The sequence below is a fragment of the Sinocyclocheilus grahami genome, unplaced genomic scaffold (assembly GCF_001515645.1).
Source record: "Sinocyclocheilus grahami isolate Dianchi unplaced genomic scaffold, SAMN03320097.WGS_v1.1 scaffold343.1, whole genome shotgun sequence".
Classification (NCBI taxonomy): Eukaryota; Metazoa; Chordata; class Actinopteri; order Cypriniformes; family Cyprinidae; genus Sinocyclocheilus; species Sinocyclocheilus grahami.
The window spans coordinates 478,745-495,925 of record NW_015505522.1 but is presented as its reverse complement, the minus strand read 5'-3'; the positions used below and the strand labels follow the sequence as shown (position 1 = coordinate 495,925).

At 37.2% G+C, this 17,181-nt stretch overlaps 1 protein-coding gene across 1 annotated transcript in view; it reads right to left on the bottom strand.

Moving 5' to 3' along the window:
• Positions 1-1,581: 1,581 nt before the first annotated feature.
• Positions 1,582-17,181, bottom strand: part of tmprss15 (transmembrane serine protease 15) — a 20,385-nt gene continuing 4,785 nt past the window's right edge. Inside the window, exons 2-21 of the mRNA XM_016295957.1 lie at positions 15,725-15,853; positions 15,100-15,208; positions 13,729-13,838; positions 13,515-13,652; positions 12,410-12,559; positions 9,296-9,401; positions 8,761-8,908; positions 8,050-8,191; positions 7,864-7,953; positions 7,608-7,733; positions 6,751-6,891; positions 6,558-6,668; positions 6,348-6,480; positions 5,201-5,296; positions 5,064-5,113; positions 4,792-4,987; positions 3,524-3,705; positions 1,942-2,037; positions 1,719-1,858; positions 1,582-1,587 (exon numbers count right to left, since the gene is read on the bottom strand). Coding sequence (XP_016151443.1) covers positions 1,582-1,587; positions 1,719-1,858; positions 1,942-2,037; positions 3,524-3,705; positions 4,792-4,987; positions 5,064-5,113; positions 5,201-5,296; positions 6,348-6,480; positions 6,558-6,668; positions 6,751-6,891; positions 7,608-7,733; positions 7,864-7,953; positions 8,050-8,191; positions 8,761-8,908; positions 9,296-9,401; positions 12,410-12,559; positions 13,515-13,652; positions 13,729-13,838; positions 15,100-15,208; positions 15,725-15,853 — 2,399 coding nt within the window. The remainder of the gene's footprint in view (positions 1,588-1,718; positions 1,859-1,941; positions 2,038-3,523; positions 3,706-4,791; positions 4,988-5,063; positions 5,114-5,200; positions 5,297-6,347; positions 6,481-6,557; positions 6,669-6,750; positions 6,892-7,607; positions 7,734-7,863; positions 7,954-8,049; positions 8,192-8,760; positions 8,909-9,295; positions 9,402-12,409; positions 12,560-13,514; positions 13,653-13,728; positions 13,839-15,099; positions 15,209-15,724; positions 15,854-17,181) is intronic.

Here is a 17,181-nt window from a genome sequence, read left to right as displayed (position 1 = left end):
TCTAAAATAAATATGAATATGCATTAATTCATCTCACTCACAAAAAAAACACAGATTCAGTATTCCTCAAAATGAATAAAAAATAATGCAACTCAGAATATGACGCAAACCTGCAATAATTAAATGTTAAACAACACAAATATCCTTTATGTATTTAATCCAGTTCTATTAGCTTCTGAGCTTCAATGATCCAGTTCAACCGTACTAATAATCACACATTACTCTAGATGAACATTAGTGTCTTTTTTAATTGCTGAAGTGTGCTGAAATGTCTTCTTCTGCATTCTACTGTACTTTCCCTTCAGCCTGAGGCGCATTCATTTCACTTTTGGTGTGAAAAGGCTTTTATATTTGCCAAAAATATAACTTTTTTTATTTCAAAAACAAACAAGCAAGCCCTGGCCAGATTTAAAAAGTAACGCAACGCATTACTTTCCATAAAAAATAACTAAGTAACGTAATTAGTTACTTTTTATGGAGTAACGCAACATTGTAATGCATTACTTTTAAAAGTAACTTTCCCCAGCACTGGTTATCAGTGCATTACAATGGATCAAAAAAGATATTAGTACTTCAATATGTTGGTTTATTAACATTACATCAGTTAATGAAATACGGTATTTTATTGTGAATTTAAGCTAAGCCTGTTAAACCTAAAATGTTGCTACCAAATTTTTTCTGGTGAAGTTCTGGCAACCACAGCTGCCGGTATTTTACCGTACATGTCACAGATTTGTCTTGACAGTGTAATCCTGTGTAAGTGTACAGTACACACCTGACAGGAGTCCACTCCTCCTTCAGCAAAGCCGGCGCACAGCATTCGCTCGGTGAAGTTGTACTCCGGAAGCCATTCCTGACACTGTTTGTTGCTTAAAAGCGGCACAACGGCTTCCTGTAACACATCGGCTCTGGAGCCTACAGATCAACAACACACCGCTTACACACAACCACCAGAAACATTACAGACTCAAATCTCTGTGTGTTTGTGTCTATCTGACCATCTTCAGCCGTCAGTCCCCAGCCAGCAATAACACACTCTCTCCCTTCTTCAATCTCAGCTCCAGGATCTGGGAGGCAGATGGGCTGCACGTAATCTGGAAGATAATAATCCACTTCTATGGGTTGCATTTTCTTTTTAATGCTTGGCAGATCATTTCTTATTATGCACAATCAGTGCACTGAAGGGGAAAAGTGTTTAAATGTCATGAAAATAACATCACAACATCATAAAGGGGGCCAAAAATTGGCTTGATTTTCTTTATGCAAATAAATGAAGTTGCATACTAATTGCACCAATTACTTTAAAATCGTGGTAAAATCGATGAGTAAATCGTGGATGAAAAAGTATAGCCTAAAAAGTAACGCAACGCATTACTTTCCATAAAAAATAACTAAGTAACGTAATTAGTTACTTTTTATGGAGTAACGCAACATTGTAATGCATTACTTTTAAAAGTAACTTTCCCCAGCACTGGTTATCAGTGCATTACAATGGATCAAAAAAGATATTAGTACTTCAATATGTTGGTTTATTAACATTACATCAGTTAATGAAATACGGTATTTTATTGTGAATTTAAGCTAAGCCTGTTAAACCTAAAATGTTGCTACCAAATTTTTTCTGGTGAAGTTCTGGCAACCACAGCTGCCGGTATTTTACCGTACATGTCACAGATTTGTCTTGACAGTGTAATCCTGTGTAAGTGTACAGTACACACCTGACAGGAGTCCACTCCTCCTTCAGCAAAGCCGGCGCACAGCATTCGCTCGGTGAAGTTGTACTCCGGAAGCCATTCCTGACACTGTTTGTTGCTTAAAAGCGGCACAACGGCTTCCTGTAACACATCGGCTCTGGAGCCTACAGATCAACAACACACCGCTTACACACAACCACCAGAAACATTACAGACTCAAATCTCTGTGTGTTTGTGTCTATCTGACCATCTTCAGCCGTCAGTCCCCAGCCAGCAATAACACACTCTCTCCCTTCTTCAATCTCAGCTCCAGGATCTGGGAGGCAGATGGGCTGCACGTAATCTGGAAGATAATAATCCACTTCTATGGGTTGCATTTTCTTTTTAATGCTTGGCAGATCATTTCTTATTATGCACAATCAGTGCACTGAAGGGGAAAAGTGTTTAAATGTCATGAAAATAACATCACAACATCATAAAGGGGGCCAAAAATTGGCTTGATTTTCTTTATGCAAATAAATGAAGTTGCATACTAATTGCACCAATTACTTTAAAATCGTGGTAAAATCGATGAGTAAATCGTGGATGAAAAAGTATAGCCTGCATACTGTATACACTACCATTCTAATATTGCATTTTAAACACTATTTTAACAGATTTTAATGTATTTCTGTGATGCGCAGCTGTATTTTCAGCATCATTACTCCAGTCTTCAGTCTCACATGATCTTCAGAAATCAGTATAATATGCTGATCTGCTGCTCAAGAAACATTTCTGATTATTATCAATGTTGAACACAGTCGTGCTGCACAATATTTCTGTGGAAACCGTGATGCATTTTATTTTTCAGGATTCACAGATGAACAGAAAGTTTAAAAAGACAGCATTTATTTGAAATAGAAATCTACTGTAACATTATAAATCTGTCACTTTCAATTTAATGCATCCTTGCTGAATAAAAGTATTAATTTCTTTGAAACAAATACATCTGTTGAATGGTAGTGTACGGTACGACCACAATGCCATTCACGACTGAAAACTTTTGCACGATTGTTGTATTGGAAACAAACAAACAAAAAATTATACAAATGTGACCCTGGACCAAAAAAACAGTTATAAGAGTAAATTTTTTTAAATTGAGATTTGAATAAATAATCTTTCCATTGATGTACACTCTTAAAAATAAAGGTGCTTCAAAAGGTTCTTCAAGAGATGCCACAGAAGAACCATTTTTGGTTCCACAAAGAAGCATTCAGTCAAAGGTTCTTTAAAGAACCATCTCTTTCTTACCTTTTTATAATCTGAAGAACCTTTTTTCACCACAAAGAACCTTTTGTGAAACAGAAAGGTTCTTCAGATGTTAAAGGTTCTTTATGGAACCATTTAGACAAAAAGGTTCTTCTATGGCATCGTGAAGCACCTTTATTTTTAAGAGTGTAAGGTTTGTTAGGATCGGACAATATTTGAAAATCTGGAATCTGAGGGGGCAAAAAAATCTAAATATTGAGAAAATCATCTTTAAAGTTGTCCAAATGAAGTTCTTAGCAATGCATATTACTAATCAAACATTAAGGTTTGATATATTTACGGTAGGAGATTTACTAAATATCTTCATGGAACATGATCTTAATATCCTAATGATTTTTGGCATAAAAGAGAAATGTATAATTGTGACCCATACAATGTATTGTTGGCTATTGCTACAAATATCCCCCAGCGACTTAACACTGCTTCTGTGCTGCAGGCTCACAAATGTACCTTTAGCATGCCTGTAAAATGAAAAACATAGTAAAATACAACATTTGTAGAAACAAGTTTTGCCTGTGTACCTGTGAAGTTGGCAGGCGTCTGTAAGTGCATCAGAGCAAAGTCTGACTCCTTGGTTCTTCTGTTATAGCGCTGGTGCATGATCACGCGGTCGATCAGATGTGTTTGTCTGCCGGGGTTATCCGAGCCGAACTGAGAGTGAAGACCCAGCACCGCCGCCCAGTTTGACAGGTGCACGTTCTTTCTACAGGATCAAACCTCTTTCAGTTTCTCAGTGCGCTTGTGTTTTACAGTCAGCAGTGATACTTTTAAAAGTAATGCATTACAATGTAGCGTTACTCCCTAAAAAAGTAACTAATTACGTTACTTAGTTACTTTTTATGCAAAGTAATGCGCTATGTTACATTTGCATTACCTTTTAAATCTGGGCTGGGCTTGCTTGTATGTTTTTAATATAAAAAGTTATATTTTTAGCAAATGTAAAAGCCCCTTAATAACAAAAAGTGAAAGGAATAAGCCTCAGGCTGAAGGAAAAGTAAATTCACGTCTGTACAGTAGAATGCATCACTGCAAAAAATGCTTTTCTTACTTAGATTTTTTGTCTTGTTTCCAGCCAAAATATCAAAAAATTCTGAAATCGAGAAAGATTTTCCAGACAAGTAAAAATGATTGTCTTGTTTTCAGAAAAAACGAATCAAAATTAAGTGAGTTTTTGCTTGAAACAGGCAAAATAATCTGTCAATGGGGTAAGCAAAATAATCTTGTTTTCTGTTTTCTGTTAATAAGAAAAGCATTTTTTGCAGTGCAGGAGAAGAAACACTCCTTAGCAATAAAAAAAAAACAAAGCACAAATCTTAGTTTATCTAAAGTAATTTTTGCTCATTAGTATGGCTGAACTGAACAAGACACTGGTTAATAAAATAGGATTAAACACATAAAGGTTATTTGTGTTATTTAACATATTTAATTATTGCAGGTTTGAGTTATATTCTGAGTTTGCATTTCACTGTTTTAATTCATTTTGATGAATACTGAATCTGTTTTTTGTGCAGGTGAGATGAATTAATGCATGTTCATATTTAGTCTAAACGCGCTGCACTTGCTCCTGATCTCTGTCACCATGGCGACACCAGAGCTGTCAGTCAATAAATGGGAAACAAAGTAACTAGTGTTACTAATTTGAAAAAGTAAGAGATATTTTCTTGTAAATTTAAAAGTAATGCGTTACTTTACAAGGTACTTGAAAACAAGTAATCTGATTACGTAACTCGCGTTACTTGTAATGCGTTACCCCTCAACACTGATGATCAATACCGTATACACTGCTTACCCATAAACACAGTGTGCGGCTGTGATCAGCCATTCGCTGTCAATCAAAGTGGCTCCGCACACGTGAGTGCCCAACCAGCGCAGAGATGCTATCCATGGCCACGCCCCTTTCTGAGCATCCTGACCGCCCACCACTCGGCCCGCCTTGTTTCCGCTTCTAGTCTCACTGTTTAAGGGGACTTTACGTGCGCCACATGCTGTAAACAACAAGAGATGCTGGACTTCTGCTGATTTTGAGACTGAATGAAGCCGAGCTGCGGGTTTCAAACTTACGCTGATTGTTGCAGAGCAGCGACACGATCTTCCCACCGAGGCACGTGTCACTTTAAAAAGACACAAAAGAATCTGAGATTTCATAGGCCAATAAAAGTGTTTTTATTTTTCATCAAATGTATTATTTCAGTGATTACCTGGGTTTCAGATCCAGAGAGCCGTTAGTATTCACACTTACAGTAGTAAAGGGAGCATCTCCATCCGTAACGCTGGAGAACGAAGCATCTCCTGACCTGCAGACATCACAGTACACTTTTCTGTGTAGCCCTATAAAGCTACTGTATCATATTTAATACACACATTTCTAAAGCCTTTAGATTATCATTAAGATCAAAACATTTGTTTCCAATGAACAATTTACAGCTTCCATTCCTCTGTCGTCTGATTGATAGTTTATACTTTTTTAGCAAGTAAAAGGCCTTGTAGTTTAATTTGAAGAATTGCCTCTTTCTGCTGTGAAATCTTTACTGATTTTCATAAAGTATATTGTTTCATATATTTAAAGCTGAACATTTCTTAGACTAAAGCAACTAAGGATTAGACAATGCATTGCATTATAGGTTTTCCCCCCAGAATAAAAACTACAGAGCTTTGATCATAAAACTAAACATTTAAATCTCATCGTACTAAGGCATATTACTGGAGTGATGACTGATATTTATCATAAAGATCTCATTGATTTACAAGCGATCAGGATTTCATCTTAAGATTTGTCCATATATAAATATCAGCATTTTTGCAATTTTGCTCAGTTTGAGCCTGTATATAAAACCGAGCTGTTCTTTCCTCATGTATGAGCTCCATATTCTCACTGCGTCATATTATTTGCGTCCCTGCAGCACAGAAGCAGTGTTAAGTCGCTGGGGGATATTTGTAGCAATAGCCAACAATACATTGTATGGGTCACAATTATACATTTCTCTTTTATGCCAAAAATCATTAGGATATTAAGTAAAGATCATGTTCCATGAAGATATTTAGTAAATCTCCTACTGTAAATATATCAAAACTTAATGTTTGATTAGTAATATGCATTGCTAAGAACTTCATTTGAACAACTTTAAAGATGATTTTCTCAATATTTAGATTTTTTTGCACCCTCAGATTCCAGATTTTCTAATAGTTGTATCTCAGCCAAATATTGTCCTATTCTAACATCCTATCCCATATTTTTTTATATATTTTTGTCTAAAGGTTCAATAAACAATTACATTTTACTTATTATTTCATGTGTGAGGCTTGATATGATCATATTCTCACTGTCTTCCGTGATTAAGTGTTTACCTGAAGCCCAGGTAGCGGCAGAAGAAGTGTGAGAGCTGAGAGCTCCAGTCTTGAGCACACACCGTGTAAAGATGATCCTGGACCTGAAGTCTCAGTCGTTCAGCTGCAGTGACGTTCTCTTTGATTATATGCACTGAAACACAGCAGAGCCTGTGATGGCATGCATGAACGACGTGACTGGGTTTGTTATGGTTCAGCTTGTTGGCTCACCACAGCCAGCTTCATCAGAGCCGTCAGCGCAGTCTTCTGCTCCGTCACACACACCTGAGCTGGACACACACACTCCTGTGCCGCACTGAAACTGACCGCTGGGACACGGATCTGCATATTGACCAGAACTTATGTCATTTCTTAAGCCGTGTGCATGTGGTTATGCTGATATAGCGCACAGCAGAAAGCATACCTGGCTGCCCGAGGTTAATGCCTGTGCTAAAGTTGGCTAGAAAGCCTCTGTTGTTGCCCGAGGCATCTGTGAAAAGCATGACTGTCATCTGAGAGCTTGTGGAAAACAGATCCGGGAAGGAACGATCCCCAGTTAGGACACCTTCAATGACCAAAACACACATTACTTTACATTCTGTGCAAATAAACTAGTAAAAATCATTATGGCATAGTGTGTGCATTTCATATCAGAGGTCAATTAAATATTACAATTATTAATAAAGTATGTGACTTTTTTTTTTTAAAGGAATATTTTTATTCAGCAAAGATGCATTAAATTGGTCAAAAGTGACAGTAAAGACATTTATAATGTTGCCAAAGATTTGCGTTTCAAATAAACGCTGTTCTTTTGAACTTTCTGTTCATCTGTGAATCCCGAAAAATAAAATGTATCACAGTTTTCACAAAAATATTGTGCAGCACAATTTTTTTAAACATTTGATAATAATCAGAAATGTTTCTTAAGCAGCAAATCAGCATATTATACTGATTTCTGAAGATCGTGTGACAGTGAAGATGCTGAAAATTCAGCTTTGATCACAAAAATAAATTACAGTTTAATAGATATTCACATAGAAAACAGTTGTTTTACATTTAAATATTATTTCCCAATTTCTACTGTATACATTTTTTATCAAATACATGCAGCCTTGATGAGCAGAAGAGTTCTTTCAAAAACATAAAATCTTACCAACCAAACTTATATATATATATAGGTAGAGTTTTGTATTAAAACATTTATTAAAATCCCCCCATATTATCTATAATATAAATGCATGCCTTAATAAAGAAAACATTTGTAAATATATGCAAAATCACCTAGCAGCTCTGAGTAGGGCGTCGCTCCATCTCGAACTTCTAAAATGTCATAAGCCATCTCTAAAGCAACGTCTTGAAAATGCAGCTGGATATTCTGTCCTTCCTTAGCATGTAAAGTCCACATACCTCAACAAGACAATGACCAAAACATTAGAAACTGAAGCAGGCAGAGGTGCAGTTTCACATTATGTTTTAGAATCTTCTGTAAATTGTTCTGCATTCTTAAGGATCATAATATAATGTGTCTAGGACTCACATGAAGCTCTGTGTCCGTAGCCGTTGGGGTAGTTTGGAGAGCTGAATGTCCAGTTGGGCTCATACAGGTCAAACGGTCCCCAACAATCCTCTATGATGAATCATTCAAGCTCATCACATGAACGGGACTCCTTTGCAATCTCGTGCTAATATAAATGTCCTGACTGCAGCAGGTATAATCGCTCACCTGGTATAGGAGGAGGAGTGATGGGAGGAGGGACCGGGGTCGGCTCCGGAGGGCCCGCTCCACAAGAACCAGGTGCTACGCTGATATCATCCAGAGCAATGTCATTCAGAAACCCTGCCCTCTTCTGCGCCTCAAACACCACCTGAGAGACCGACCAAACGGCCGTTAATGACCTTATAAGCATCTTAGGTTATGAAGTTTAAAGGGATAGTTCACCCAAAAATGAAGATTCTGTCATTAATCACTCACCCTCGTGTCGTTCCAAACCTGTAAGAGCTTCGTTCATCTTCGATGATCAATGTAGCGCCTCAGAAACAGTTGTGTTTGCTACAAAGTGGTTGCCGAGCAACACACAAACGTAAACAAAGGTGTACGTTACTTTGTAGCGTCATTTACAACAGCTTCGAACACGGCTCAGCCAATCAGAATCAAGCACCGGAACTCTCCGCTTTATAATGCGGTTGAACCCCTGATGTCACGTGGATTATTTTAACAATGTCCTTGCTACGTTTCTGAGCCTTGATCGTGTTAGGATCCTTGCTGTCTGGAGGGTCAGAGAGCTCTCGGATTTCATCAGCAATATCTTAATCTGTGTTCTGAAGATGAACGAAAGTCTTCTGGGTTTGGAACAACATGAGGGTGAGTGATTAATGACAGAATTTTCATTTTTGGGTGAACTATCCCTTTAAGCCTGTTTGTACATGAGCTGACCACAGCCTCTGCAGTGATGTTTAGTGTGGCTTGACCGTAGTTCCAGCTGTCACCGTAGTTCCCTTCTTTCTGGAAGAGGACGGTGACGGATGAGCCTTCCTGTGCCGTGACCGTCAGACGCCAAACCTCCTCGCCAAACATGTGATACCTCAAAGAGCACAGGCACAAACCACTTACAGCCGAGCACAAAACAAGCACACTTGAGAAGAGCACTGAAATGTGCACTGTATGTAACGTTTTCAGACAATTGCATGATATTTACAATTAAATGAAAATGTATTATAGATAAATTTATATTAAACTAGCTGAACTTTAGTCTTGCAGGTCAAAAAAGCATGCTTACTCTGATAAATATTATATGCAAGTACGTTTTTAAAATGTGCTTTTAAGATTTGAAATGCACATGCAATACTTCTTCACATACTTGATTCATTCTAGCATTTTATCATCTTAATTTGCATTTATAGTCATTTTCATACAGTGTGCACAAATAAGCTGAATGTTTCCAAATGTTACCGCGGTGAGAAAAACTAACCAGAATTGCAGACACACTGATTCCTTTGTAGGAGTCAGAGGAAGACTGTATATACGGATTTTTTTATCCTGACTTCCAGGGGTCCGAGGGGTCACAATGTAGTACCCTATGAGATAAAAACCTATGTTCGTTACAGTACATCGGTATGCAAATCGTAATCGTAATAATTAATCAAAGTATAAATATAGCTGCAAGCTGGAGTTAAGAGGCAAGCAAAGCAGCAAGCATCAGACCAACTGCAAAAATGTGTCATTTTAAGATGATTTTAGTCAAAATAGCTGAAAAATTCTAAATACATGAATTAGTGAAGTGATTTAATGGTTTATTGCTTTTGACCAATAGGTGGCGCTGTTCTCAGATCGATGTGGTGTGGTCAGTGTGAGGTGACAATGACAGAGTTTGGTGTCAGAATGTCAAATCATTGCAGAGATACAGCCTCAGATATAAAATGTGGATATAAATCCATAACTTTTTGCCGGCATGGTCTGAAAATGATCAGATTCGAACTTAGTGAAAATCGGATGAACAGTCCAGGAGGAGTTCGAAAAAAGTAGGAAGTGAAGTTCGGCTAATTATGACATAATTGGTATCGATGTTCTCTCAAAGGAATCTCTCAAAACCAGTCTCATGATAACAGGCAAAAATAATCAAAAGATATGAGCATTTTTTGAAATTTTGCTATCATTTTTTACCTCAAGGGGGTGCTGCCCCATGACTTTTTGAGTACAGGGCACAGTGCCAAAGACACATAGTGAGTTTCGTAACGTTACGCCAATATGTTTGTAAAATATAGCATTTTACGATGAAATTATGGCCAACATCGGTAAACTGGCTCTGTGTCCCAATTCGCAAAAATAGTATCACAGAATGTTAAAAAAAAGTATGCCAAAGATTCCCGGATGGTCTACTACTTCCGGTTAGAATCCGAAGTGCAGATCGATGCACTCTCTAACGCCTAATATAGGAGTCAGAGGAAGACTGTATATACGGATTTTTTTATCCTGACTTCCAGGGGTCCGAGGGGTCACAATGTAGTACCCTATGAGATAAAAACCTATGTTCGTTACAGTACATCGGTATGCAAATCGTAATCGTAATAATTAATCAAAGTATAAATATAGCTGCAAGCTGGAGTTAAGAGGCAAGCAAAGCAGCAAGCATCAGACCAACTGCAAAAATGTGTCATTTTAAGATGATTTTAGTCAAAATAGCTGAAAAATTCTAAATACATGAATTAGTGAAGTGATTTAATGGTTTATTGCTTTTGACCAATAGGTGGCGCTGTTCTCAGATCGATGTGGTGTGGTCAGTGTGAGGTGACAATGACAGAGTTTGGTGTCAGAATGTCAAATCATTGCAGAGATACAGCCTCAGATATAAAATGTGGATATAAATCCATAACTTTTTGCCGGCATGGTCTGAAAATGATCAGATTCGAACTTAGTGAAAATCGGATGAACAGTCCAGGAGGAGTTCGAAAAAAGTAGGAAGTGAAGTTCGGCTAATTATGACATAATTGGTATCGATGTTCTCTCAAAGGAATCTCTCAAAACCAGTCTCATGATAACAGGCAAAAATAATCAAAAGATATGAGCATTTTTTGAAATTTTGCTATCATTTTTTACCTCAAGGGGGTGCTGCCCCATGACTTTTTGAGTACAGGGCACAGTGCCAAAGACACATAGTGAGTTTCGTAACGTTACGCCAATATGTTTGTAAAATATAGCATTTTACGATGAAATTATGGCCAACATCGGTAAACTGGCTCTGTGTCCCAATTCGCAAAAATAGTATCACAGAATGTTAAAAAAAAGTATGCCAAAGATTCCCGGATGGTCTACTACTTCCGGTTAGAATCCGAAGTACAGATCGATGCACTCTCTAACGGCTAATATTGCCCACAACACATTGCGCGGTGGACGAGGATTCCATTAGAACTACAAACACGCATGAAAAGGGTTTAAAAACTACCAACATGGTGGATATGCACGATCGACGGACAGGCCGAGAAAGGGGTTTGAGTGATAAATAATCAATGTCTAACCTGATTAAAAAATATTTAATGTTATGCACATTATATTTCATCTGCAGCAACATTGTGAACTTTTATAATGATACGTTTGGTCATTAACTTTTAAATGCATCATTATGCAAACAAATGAAGAGCGTTCTCGGCATGAAAGACACACAATGTGCCTCTTCATTTCTCTCCAATACGGTAGGAAATTAAATGAAATTACATGTGATTTTGTTACCTGTGATAAGATGATTACAGTGCCGTTTAAACCGTGACAGAATGCACGTAACTAAGCAACAGAGCATTCGTTAAAAACACAGTTATGACGAAGTAGTATGTCCCAAAGCTGGCCTACTATTCTGCTACATACTCAAAAGTTTGTACTTTTTCTACACAAAAAGAGTATATACTTTTAGGGCATAGTATAAGTAGGCGAATTGTGACGCAGCATGGGTATTGTTCAACTCTGTATGGCGCACTGAAACTTAAGAGACCAGTCTTGTAATTTTTGGCGAAAACCATTCAGAATTTATAAGCAAAAAGAGCCATTTTTCATATCTCCTGATCACTAGGTGGCGCTGCGCCAAAACTGTGCAGATATCCTCAGGTCATGTTTATTATAACACCCACCAAGTTTGGTCTCAATATGCTAAAGCGTTGTGGAGATATAGCCTCACATCCGTTTTGGCATGCTTTTCGACCAAATTCGTTCACGTGTTATTCAAGAACTGTTCGAATAATCAACTTGACTTTTAGTCAGCATGCTCTGAAGATGATCTGGCTCGATTTCTGTACAAATTGGAGCAATAGGGTAGGAGGAAAAATTCAAAATGATGTCATAGGGTGCAATCAATCCTACAGCCAAGGAGTCAGAGGAAAAAAATAACTTTTTTCAAAAAGGTGCAAATTTAAGCTGTTGGTGGCGCTAGAGGGTTTGAGATAGAGACTCCAAATTTGCTATGGTTAGTGTTGAGACTGTGCTCTATGTGTGTGCCAAATTTCACATTTTTCTATACAGCTCGGAGGTGCCACAGACTTCCAGAGTGGAAGAAGAAGAAGAAAGTTTAGTCTGTAATTGTTGCTGTATTTAATGGCACCTGACTGGTCTCCGGTCGTGTGGTCGAAGCTTGGGCCGGTGTCAGGAGGGACAATAGCGCCTTGTGCTCGAAACCAGTCGCCGTTGTCATTAAAATCTTGCCTCCAGTGACAGAAGTGCTCTTCAAAGGAGCAGTTTATCTTCTCTTCATCTACCAAAGAACATAGAATTCAATACAAGCTTGACGTTTCAGTAATAACTCCCAATATGATCAAATAAGCAAGTTGGCATTTTTGCACTTCGGGTTTTTTGAATGAGAATCTAACTCAAACTTTACAACTTGCAGATGACTTTCTACTTCTTGAGAAGCTTCAAGTTGTGCGCATTTGTGAAGATGATCTTGGAAAGACATTTAAGAGCCATAAAGCGGTCACACACTGCAAAAAAATGACTTTCATAGTATTTTTTTCTTGTTTTATAGTATAAATATCAACAAAAAAAAATCTTCAATTGAGATGCATTTACTTGACTTAAGATATTAAGTCTTGTTTTCTGAAAAACAAAAACAAAAGAAAAATAATCTTAATTCAAAGGCTAAACAAGATTATGTTTCTTGCCCTATTGGCAGATATTTTTGCTTGTTTTTTCAGAAAACACGACATAATATCTCAAATCATTTTACTTGTCAAGTAAATGCATCTTGATTGAAGAATTTATAGATATTTATACTAGAAGCGCTCTTTTAACTTTACCAAACGCATTCTATATGAGATACATCAGATATACATCAAATAAACACAATATTACAACGTACAATTGCACAAAAGGCTGCAAACGAACAGCGCGCATCTGAAGTGTCTCTGAAGGAAATAATGCATTATTTATCGGCTTTAAGATATCGGCCAAATTTTCTTATCAGGCCGATACCGATAACAGGAAAAATGAGCATTTATCGGCCGATACCGATATGGTGGCCGATATATCGTGCATCCCTATAGAAAACAAGACAAAAATACTAAGTAAGAAAGTCATTTTTTGCAGTGCAGAGCTTATTTTCTGCAATAAAACGATAACAGTCGTCGCTTCAGGACTCTATATGCCTGTGAATAAACTAGAGCACTCTATAAATTGACTCAATGGCAGTATAAGCTGAAATCAACACCCACTAGAGAGATCTTTGACGTTCTCTGCCGTGTAAGTCGCGTTGAATCCTTGAAGGCTGTTGACGTAGTCTGCGAAAAACTCAACAGTGGCTTCATGCGATAAGAGCCATATGTCTCCAGGAGATGCGCCTGAGAGCGAGTCTGAACGAGAAAGGCTGATGTCAAGACTTCAGAAGACTTCCTTCTCGTAATATCAGGGTTTTGTTGTGAATCTCACGTGTCAGTGTTTTCATGGGGCCCGTGCCCTCGTACAGCCTCAGAACGTCGATGTCCTGCTCCGTATGGAAAGTGTGAAAGACTATTTTGACGGCCGAGCCCTCAGTCACTCTGTGTGTGAAATGACAGACTGTGTGAGTTTGTGAGACACCAGAAATATCGTCCAAATATAATCATTTATTTTCAGGATGTTGGAGAAGTTGTGGTGAACTTAAAGCTCATTACACTCATATGTGTGACCCTGGAGCACAAAAGCAGTCATAAGGGTCTTCAAGGGACATCATGAATAAACAAGCTTTCCATTGATGTATGGTTTGTTAGGAGAGGACAATATTTGGCTGAGATACAACTATTTGAAAATCTGGAATCTGAGGATGCAAAAAAATCTAAATATTGAGAAAATCATCTTTAAAGTTGTCCAAATGAAGTTCTTAGCAATGCATATTACTAATCAAACATTAAGTTTTGATATATTTACGGTAGGAGATGTACAAAATATCTTCATGGAACATGATCTTTACTTAATATCCTAATGATTTTTGGCATAAAAGAGAAATGTATAATTGTGACCCATACAATGTATTGTTGGCTATTGCTACAAATATCCCCCAGCGACTCAACACTGCTTTTGTGCTGCAGGGACACAGATATTATACCTTTAAAATATATATGTTTTAAATTCTGGACAGAAGTAATTCAGGTAATAGTAGAAATGTTTAAGAAATGAAATATAATAAAGATACAAAATATAGTTTTGTGTATATAGGAACTATGCTACTTACTGAAGATGAGTTATATTTATTTAGAATATTGAGAATTGCAGCTTTTAAAGCAATAACAACATTTTGAAAAAGAGGGAAGAATCCCCGGCTTTAAGTGATCGGTTAGATTTAGTTTCTATAGTACACTCTATGGAAAGGATAACATAAGGAATAACTACTGGTAAAAAAAATATTATGTCTTCAAAGGAAAAATTAACTTGCATTATTGTATTAAATGTGTTTTTGAATTGAAAGACATAATAAAGTATTTAAAAACCCAACCCTGAAACAACTAACAGAACTACCACATTTTGCTACAAGTTTGCTTGCATCATATAATAACTGCTGTTAATAGTGTTCATCGTCTGTTTGATTAACAGACCGTCTTTAATTGATTTTTCCGTACATTTCTGCCATATGTACATTAACTGACAGTCACCACTGATAAACTACCACTAAATATATTGTAGAAACTTAATTTTCTGTAAAGCTGCTTTATTACAACAATTTGTATCGTGAAAAGCGCTGTACAAATAAACTTGAATTGAATTGAATTGAAAGAGTTTGTGAGATAGTGATGTATGTGTAGATGTGTCTGATTATCATATTACCGTATGATCCAGCGGCAGGCCGTGGGACTGTCATAGACCTCGGGAAAGTGTTTTGAGTGGAAGGATCCGGTCGCTCCGAGCAGAAGAAACTGACCGTCACACTCTGTTGCTACAGCGCATGAAAGACACTGCATGCATCACAATGAATGCATCTCAAAAGCACTAGTATTGTGTGTGTGTGTGTGTGTGTGTGAGAGAGAGAGTGCGTGTGTGTGTGAGTCAGAGAGTGTGTGTGTGTGTGAGTGAGTGTGTGTGAGAGAGAGAGAGAGTGTGTGTGTGTGTGTGTGAGAGAGAGAGTGCGTGTGTGTGTGAGTCAGAGAGTGTGTGTGTGTGTGAGTGAGTGTGTGTGAGAGAGAGAGAGAGTGTGTGTGTGTGTGTGTGAGAGAGAGAGTGCGTGTGTGTGTGAGTCAGAGAGTGTGTGTGTGTGTGAGTGAGTGTGTGTGAGAGAGAGAGAGAGTGTGTGTGTGTGTGTGTGAGAGAGAGAGTGCGTGTGTGTGTGAGTCAGAGAGTGTGTGTGTGTGTGAGTGAGTGTGTGTGAGAGAGAGAGAGAGTGTGTGTGTGTGTGTGTGAGAGAGAGAGTGAGAGTGTGTGTGTGTGTGTGTAAATGCATATATAAAGGACATACCACAGAGAGTGTGCTGCTCATCGGTGCTGTCAGCACAGCTCTGTACTCCGTCACAGAAGTCCGACTGAGGAACACATGCTGACCCATCAACACAAGCCTTCTGTCCTTCTGGACAACTCACTGTAGTGACTGACAGCAGACGCACCACTATTACCAACAACTTCAGAAACGTTCGCTTTTTAAACAAATCACTAATTTTTACAAACATTTAAATGCATAGTTATAAACTATACAATACCTAAATTTGGGGTAGGTACGATTTTTTGAATTAAGTCTCCTATTCTCTGATCATAAATAGATTAAAAACTGTAATATTGTACAATTTTTATTTATGCATTAAACTACACAAACAATAAATAAATACCTCTCTAGTAAATTTATCTCGTTTTAAAAATATCTCAAATAGAAATTCTCATTAAGAAAATGTTTGTTTGTTTTTGCACTGAAGCATTTCACAAACTCACAGCTGTTGGTTATTACATCTCCTAAATACATGGACAAAATATTAATAATGCTAGCTTAGGTGCTTTAATATATAAAGTCTGACCTGAACTCGTTGACCTTGCAGCTTCTGAACTGCTCTTTAAGCGAAGTACGACTGTAAGCGTCACTGATCTGCAGAGAAAACTGATTTATTATCACACTGAAATACTGATCAATAACTTACAGAATGAAAAGATACGCATTACAATCATTACTAGGATTTCATCTCATGAAAATGTGTTAAAAAAGTCTAAAATGATCATTTGCGTCATTAAGCTTATCGTTAATGTGCCATTAACAGTTTTCTATTTGAACATTATTTTCATGACAATTAAGCAACTTAATTTTCTAAATTATCATAATGCATATACGTGCATAATATTCGAATAACATTTTTGTAATAATATAATAAATATAAATGTATTATATTCTCGTTGACATTATAAAGCAATGTCTACAGTATTACTGTAAAACAATTACCGTGATGGTGTTTAGTGTTTGTGTGAATGACACTGTGCACCTTCTATATATGTTATTATTTAAAAGCTGCTTGTGATGGGCTTTGGTTCATCATGTGACTCTCATCACCTCCTGCTTTTGGTGGATATCAGTGTATTACAAAGATACAAAACAGACTTCAGGATTTCAATAGGTTGGTATAATAACATTATATCAGTTAATGAAATTATGGTATTTAACTGTAAATTTAGGTTAAAACCGTAATACCTCAAATGTAGCTACCAGATTTTTTACGGTAAATTTTACGGATTTTTTTTTCAGTGTATATACACACACTGTATATGTGTGTATGTATATATACAGTATATATATATATGTATTTTTTTTTTTATGTTCACTCCTGTTCAAAAGTTTGAGTCTGTAATATTATTTAATGTTTCTGAAAAAAGCCTCTCCTGCTCATCAAGGCTGCATTTATTTGTTTAAAAATACAGTAAAAATTGTGAAATATTATT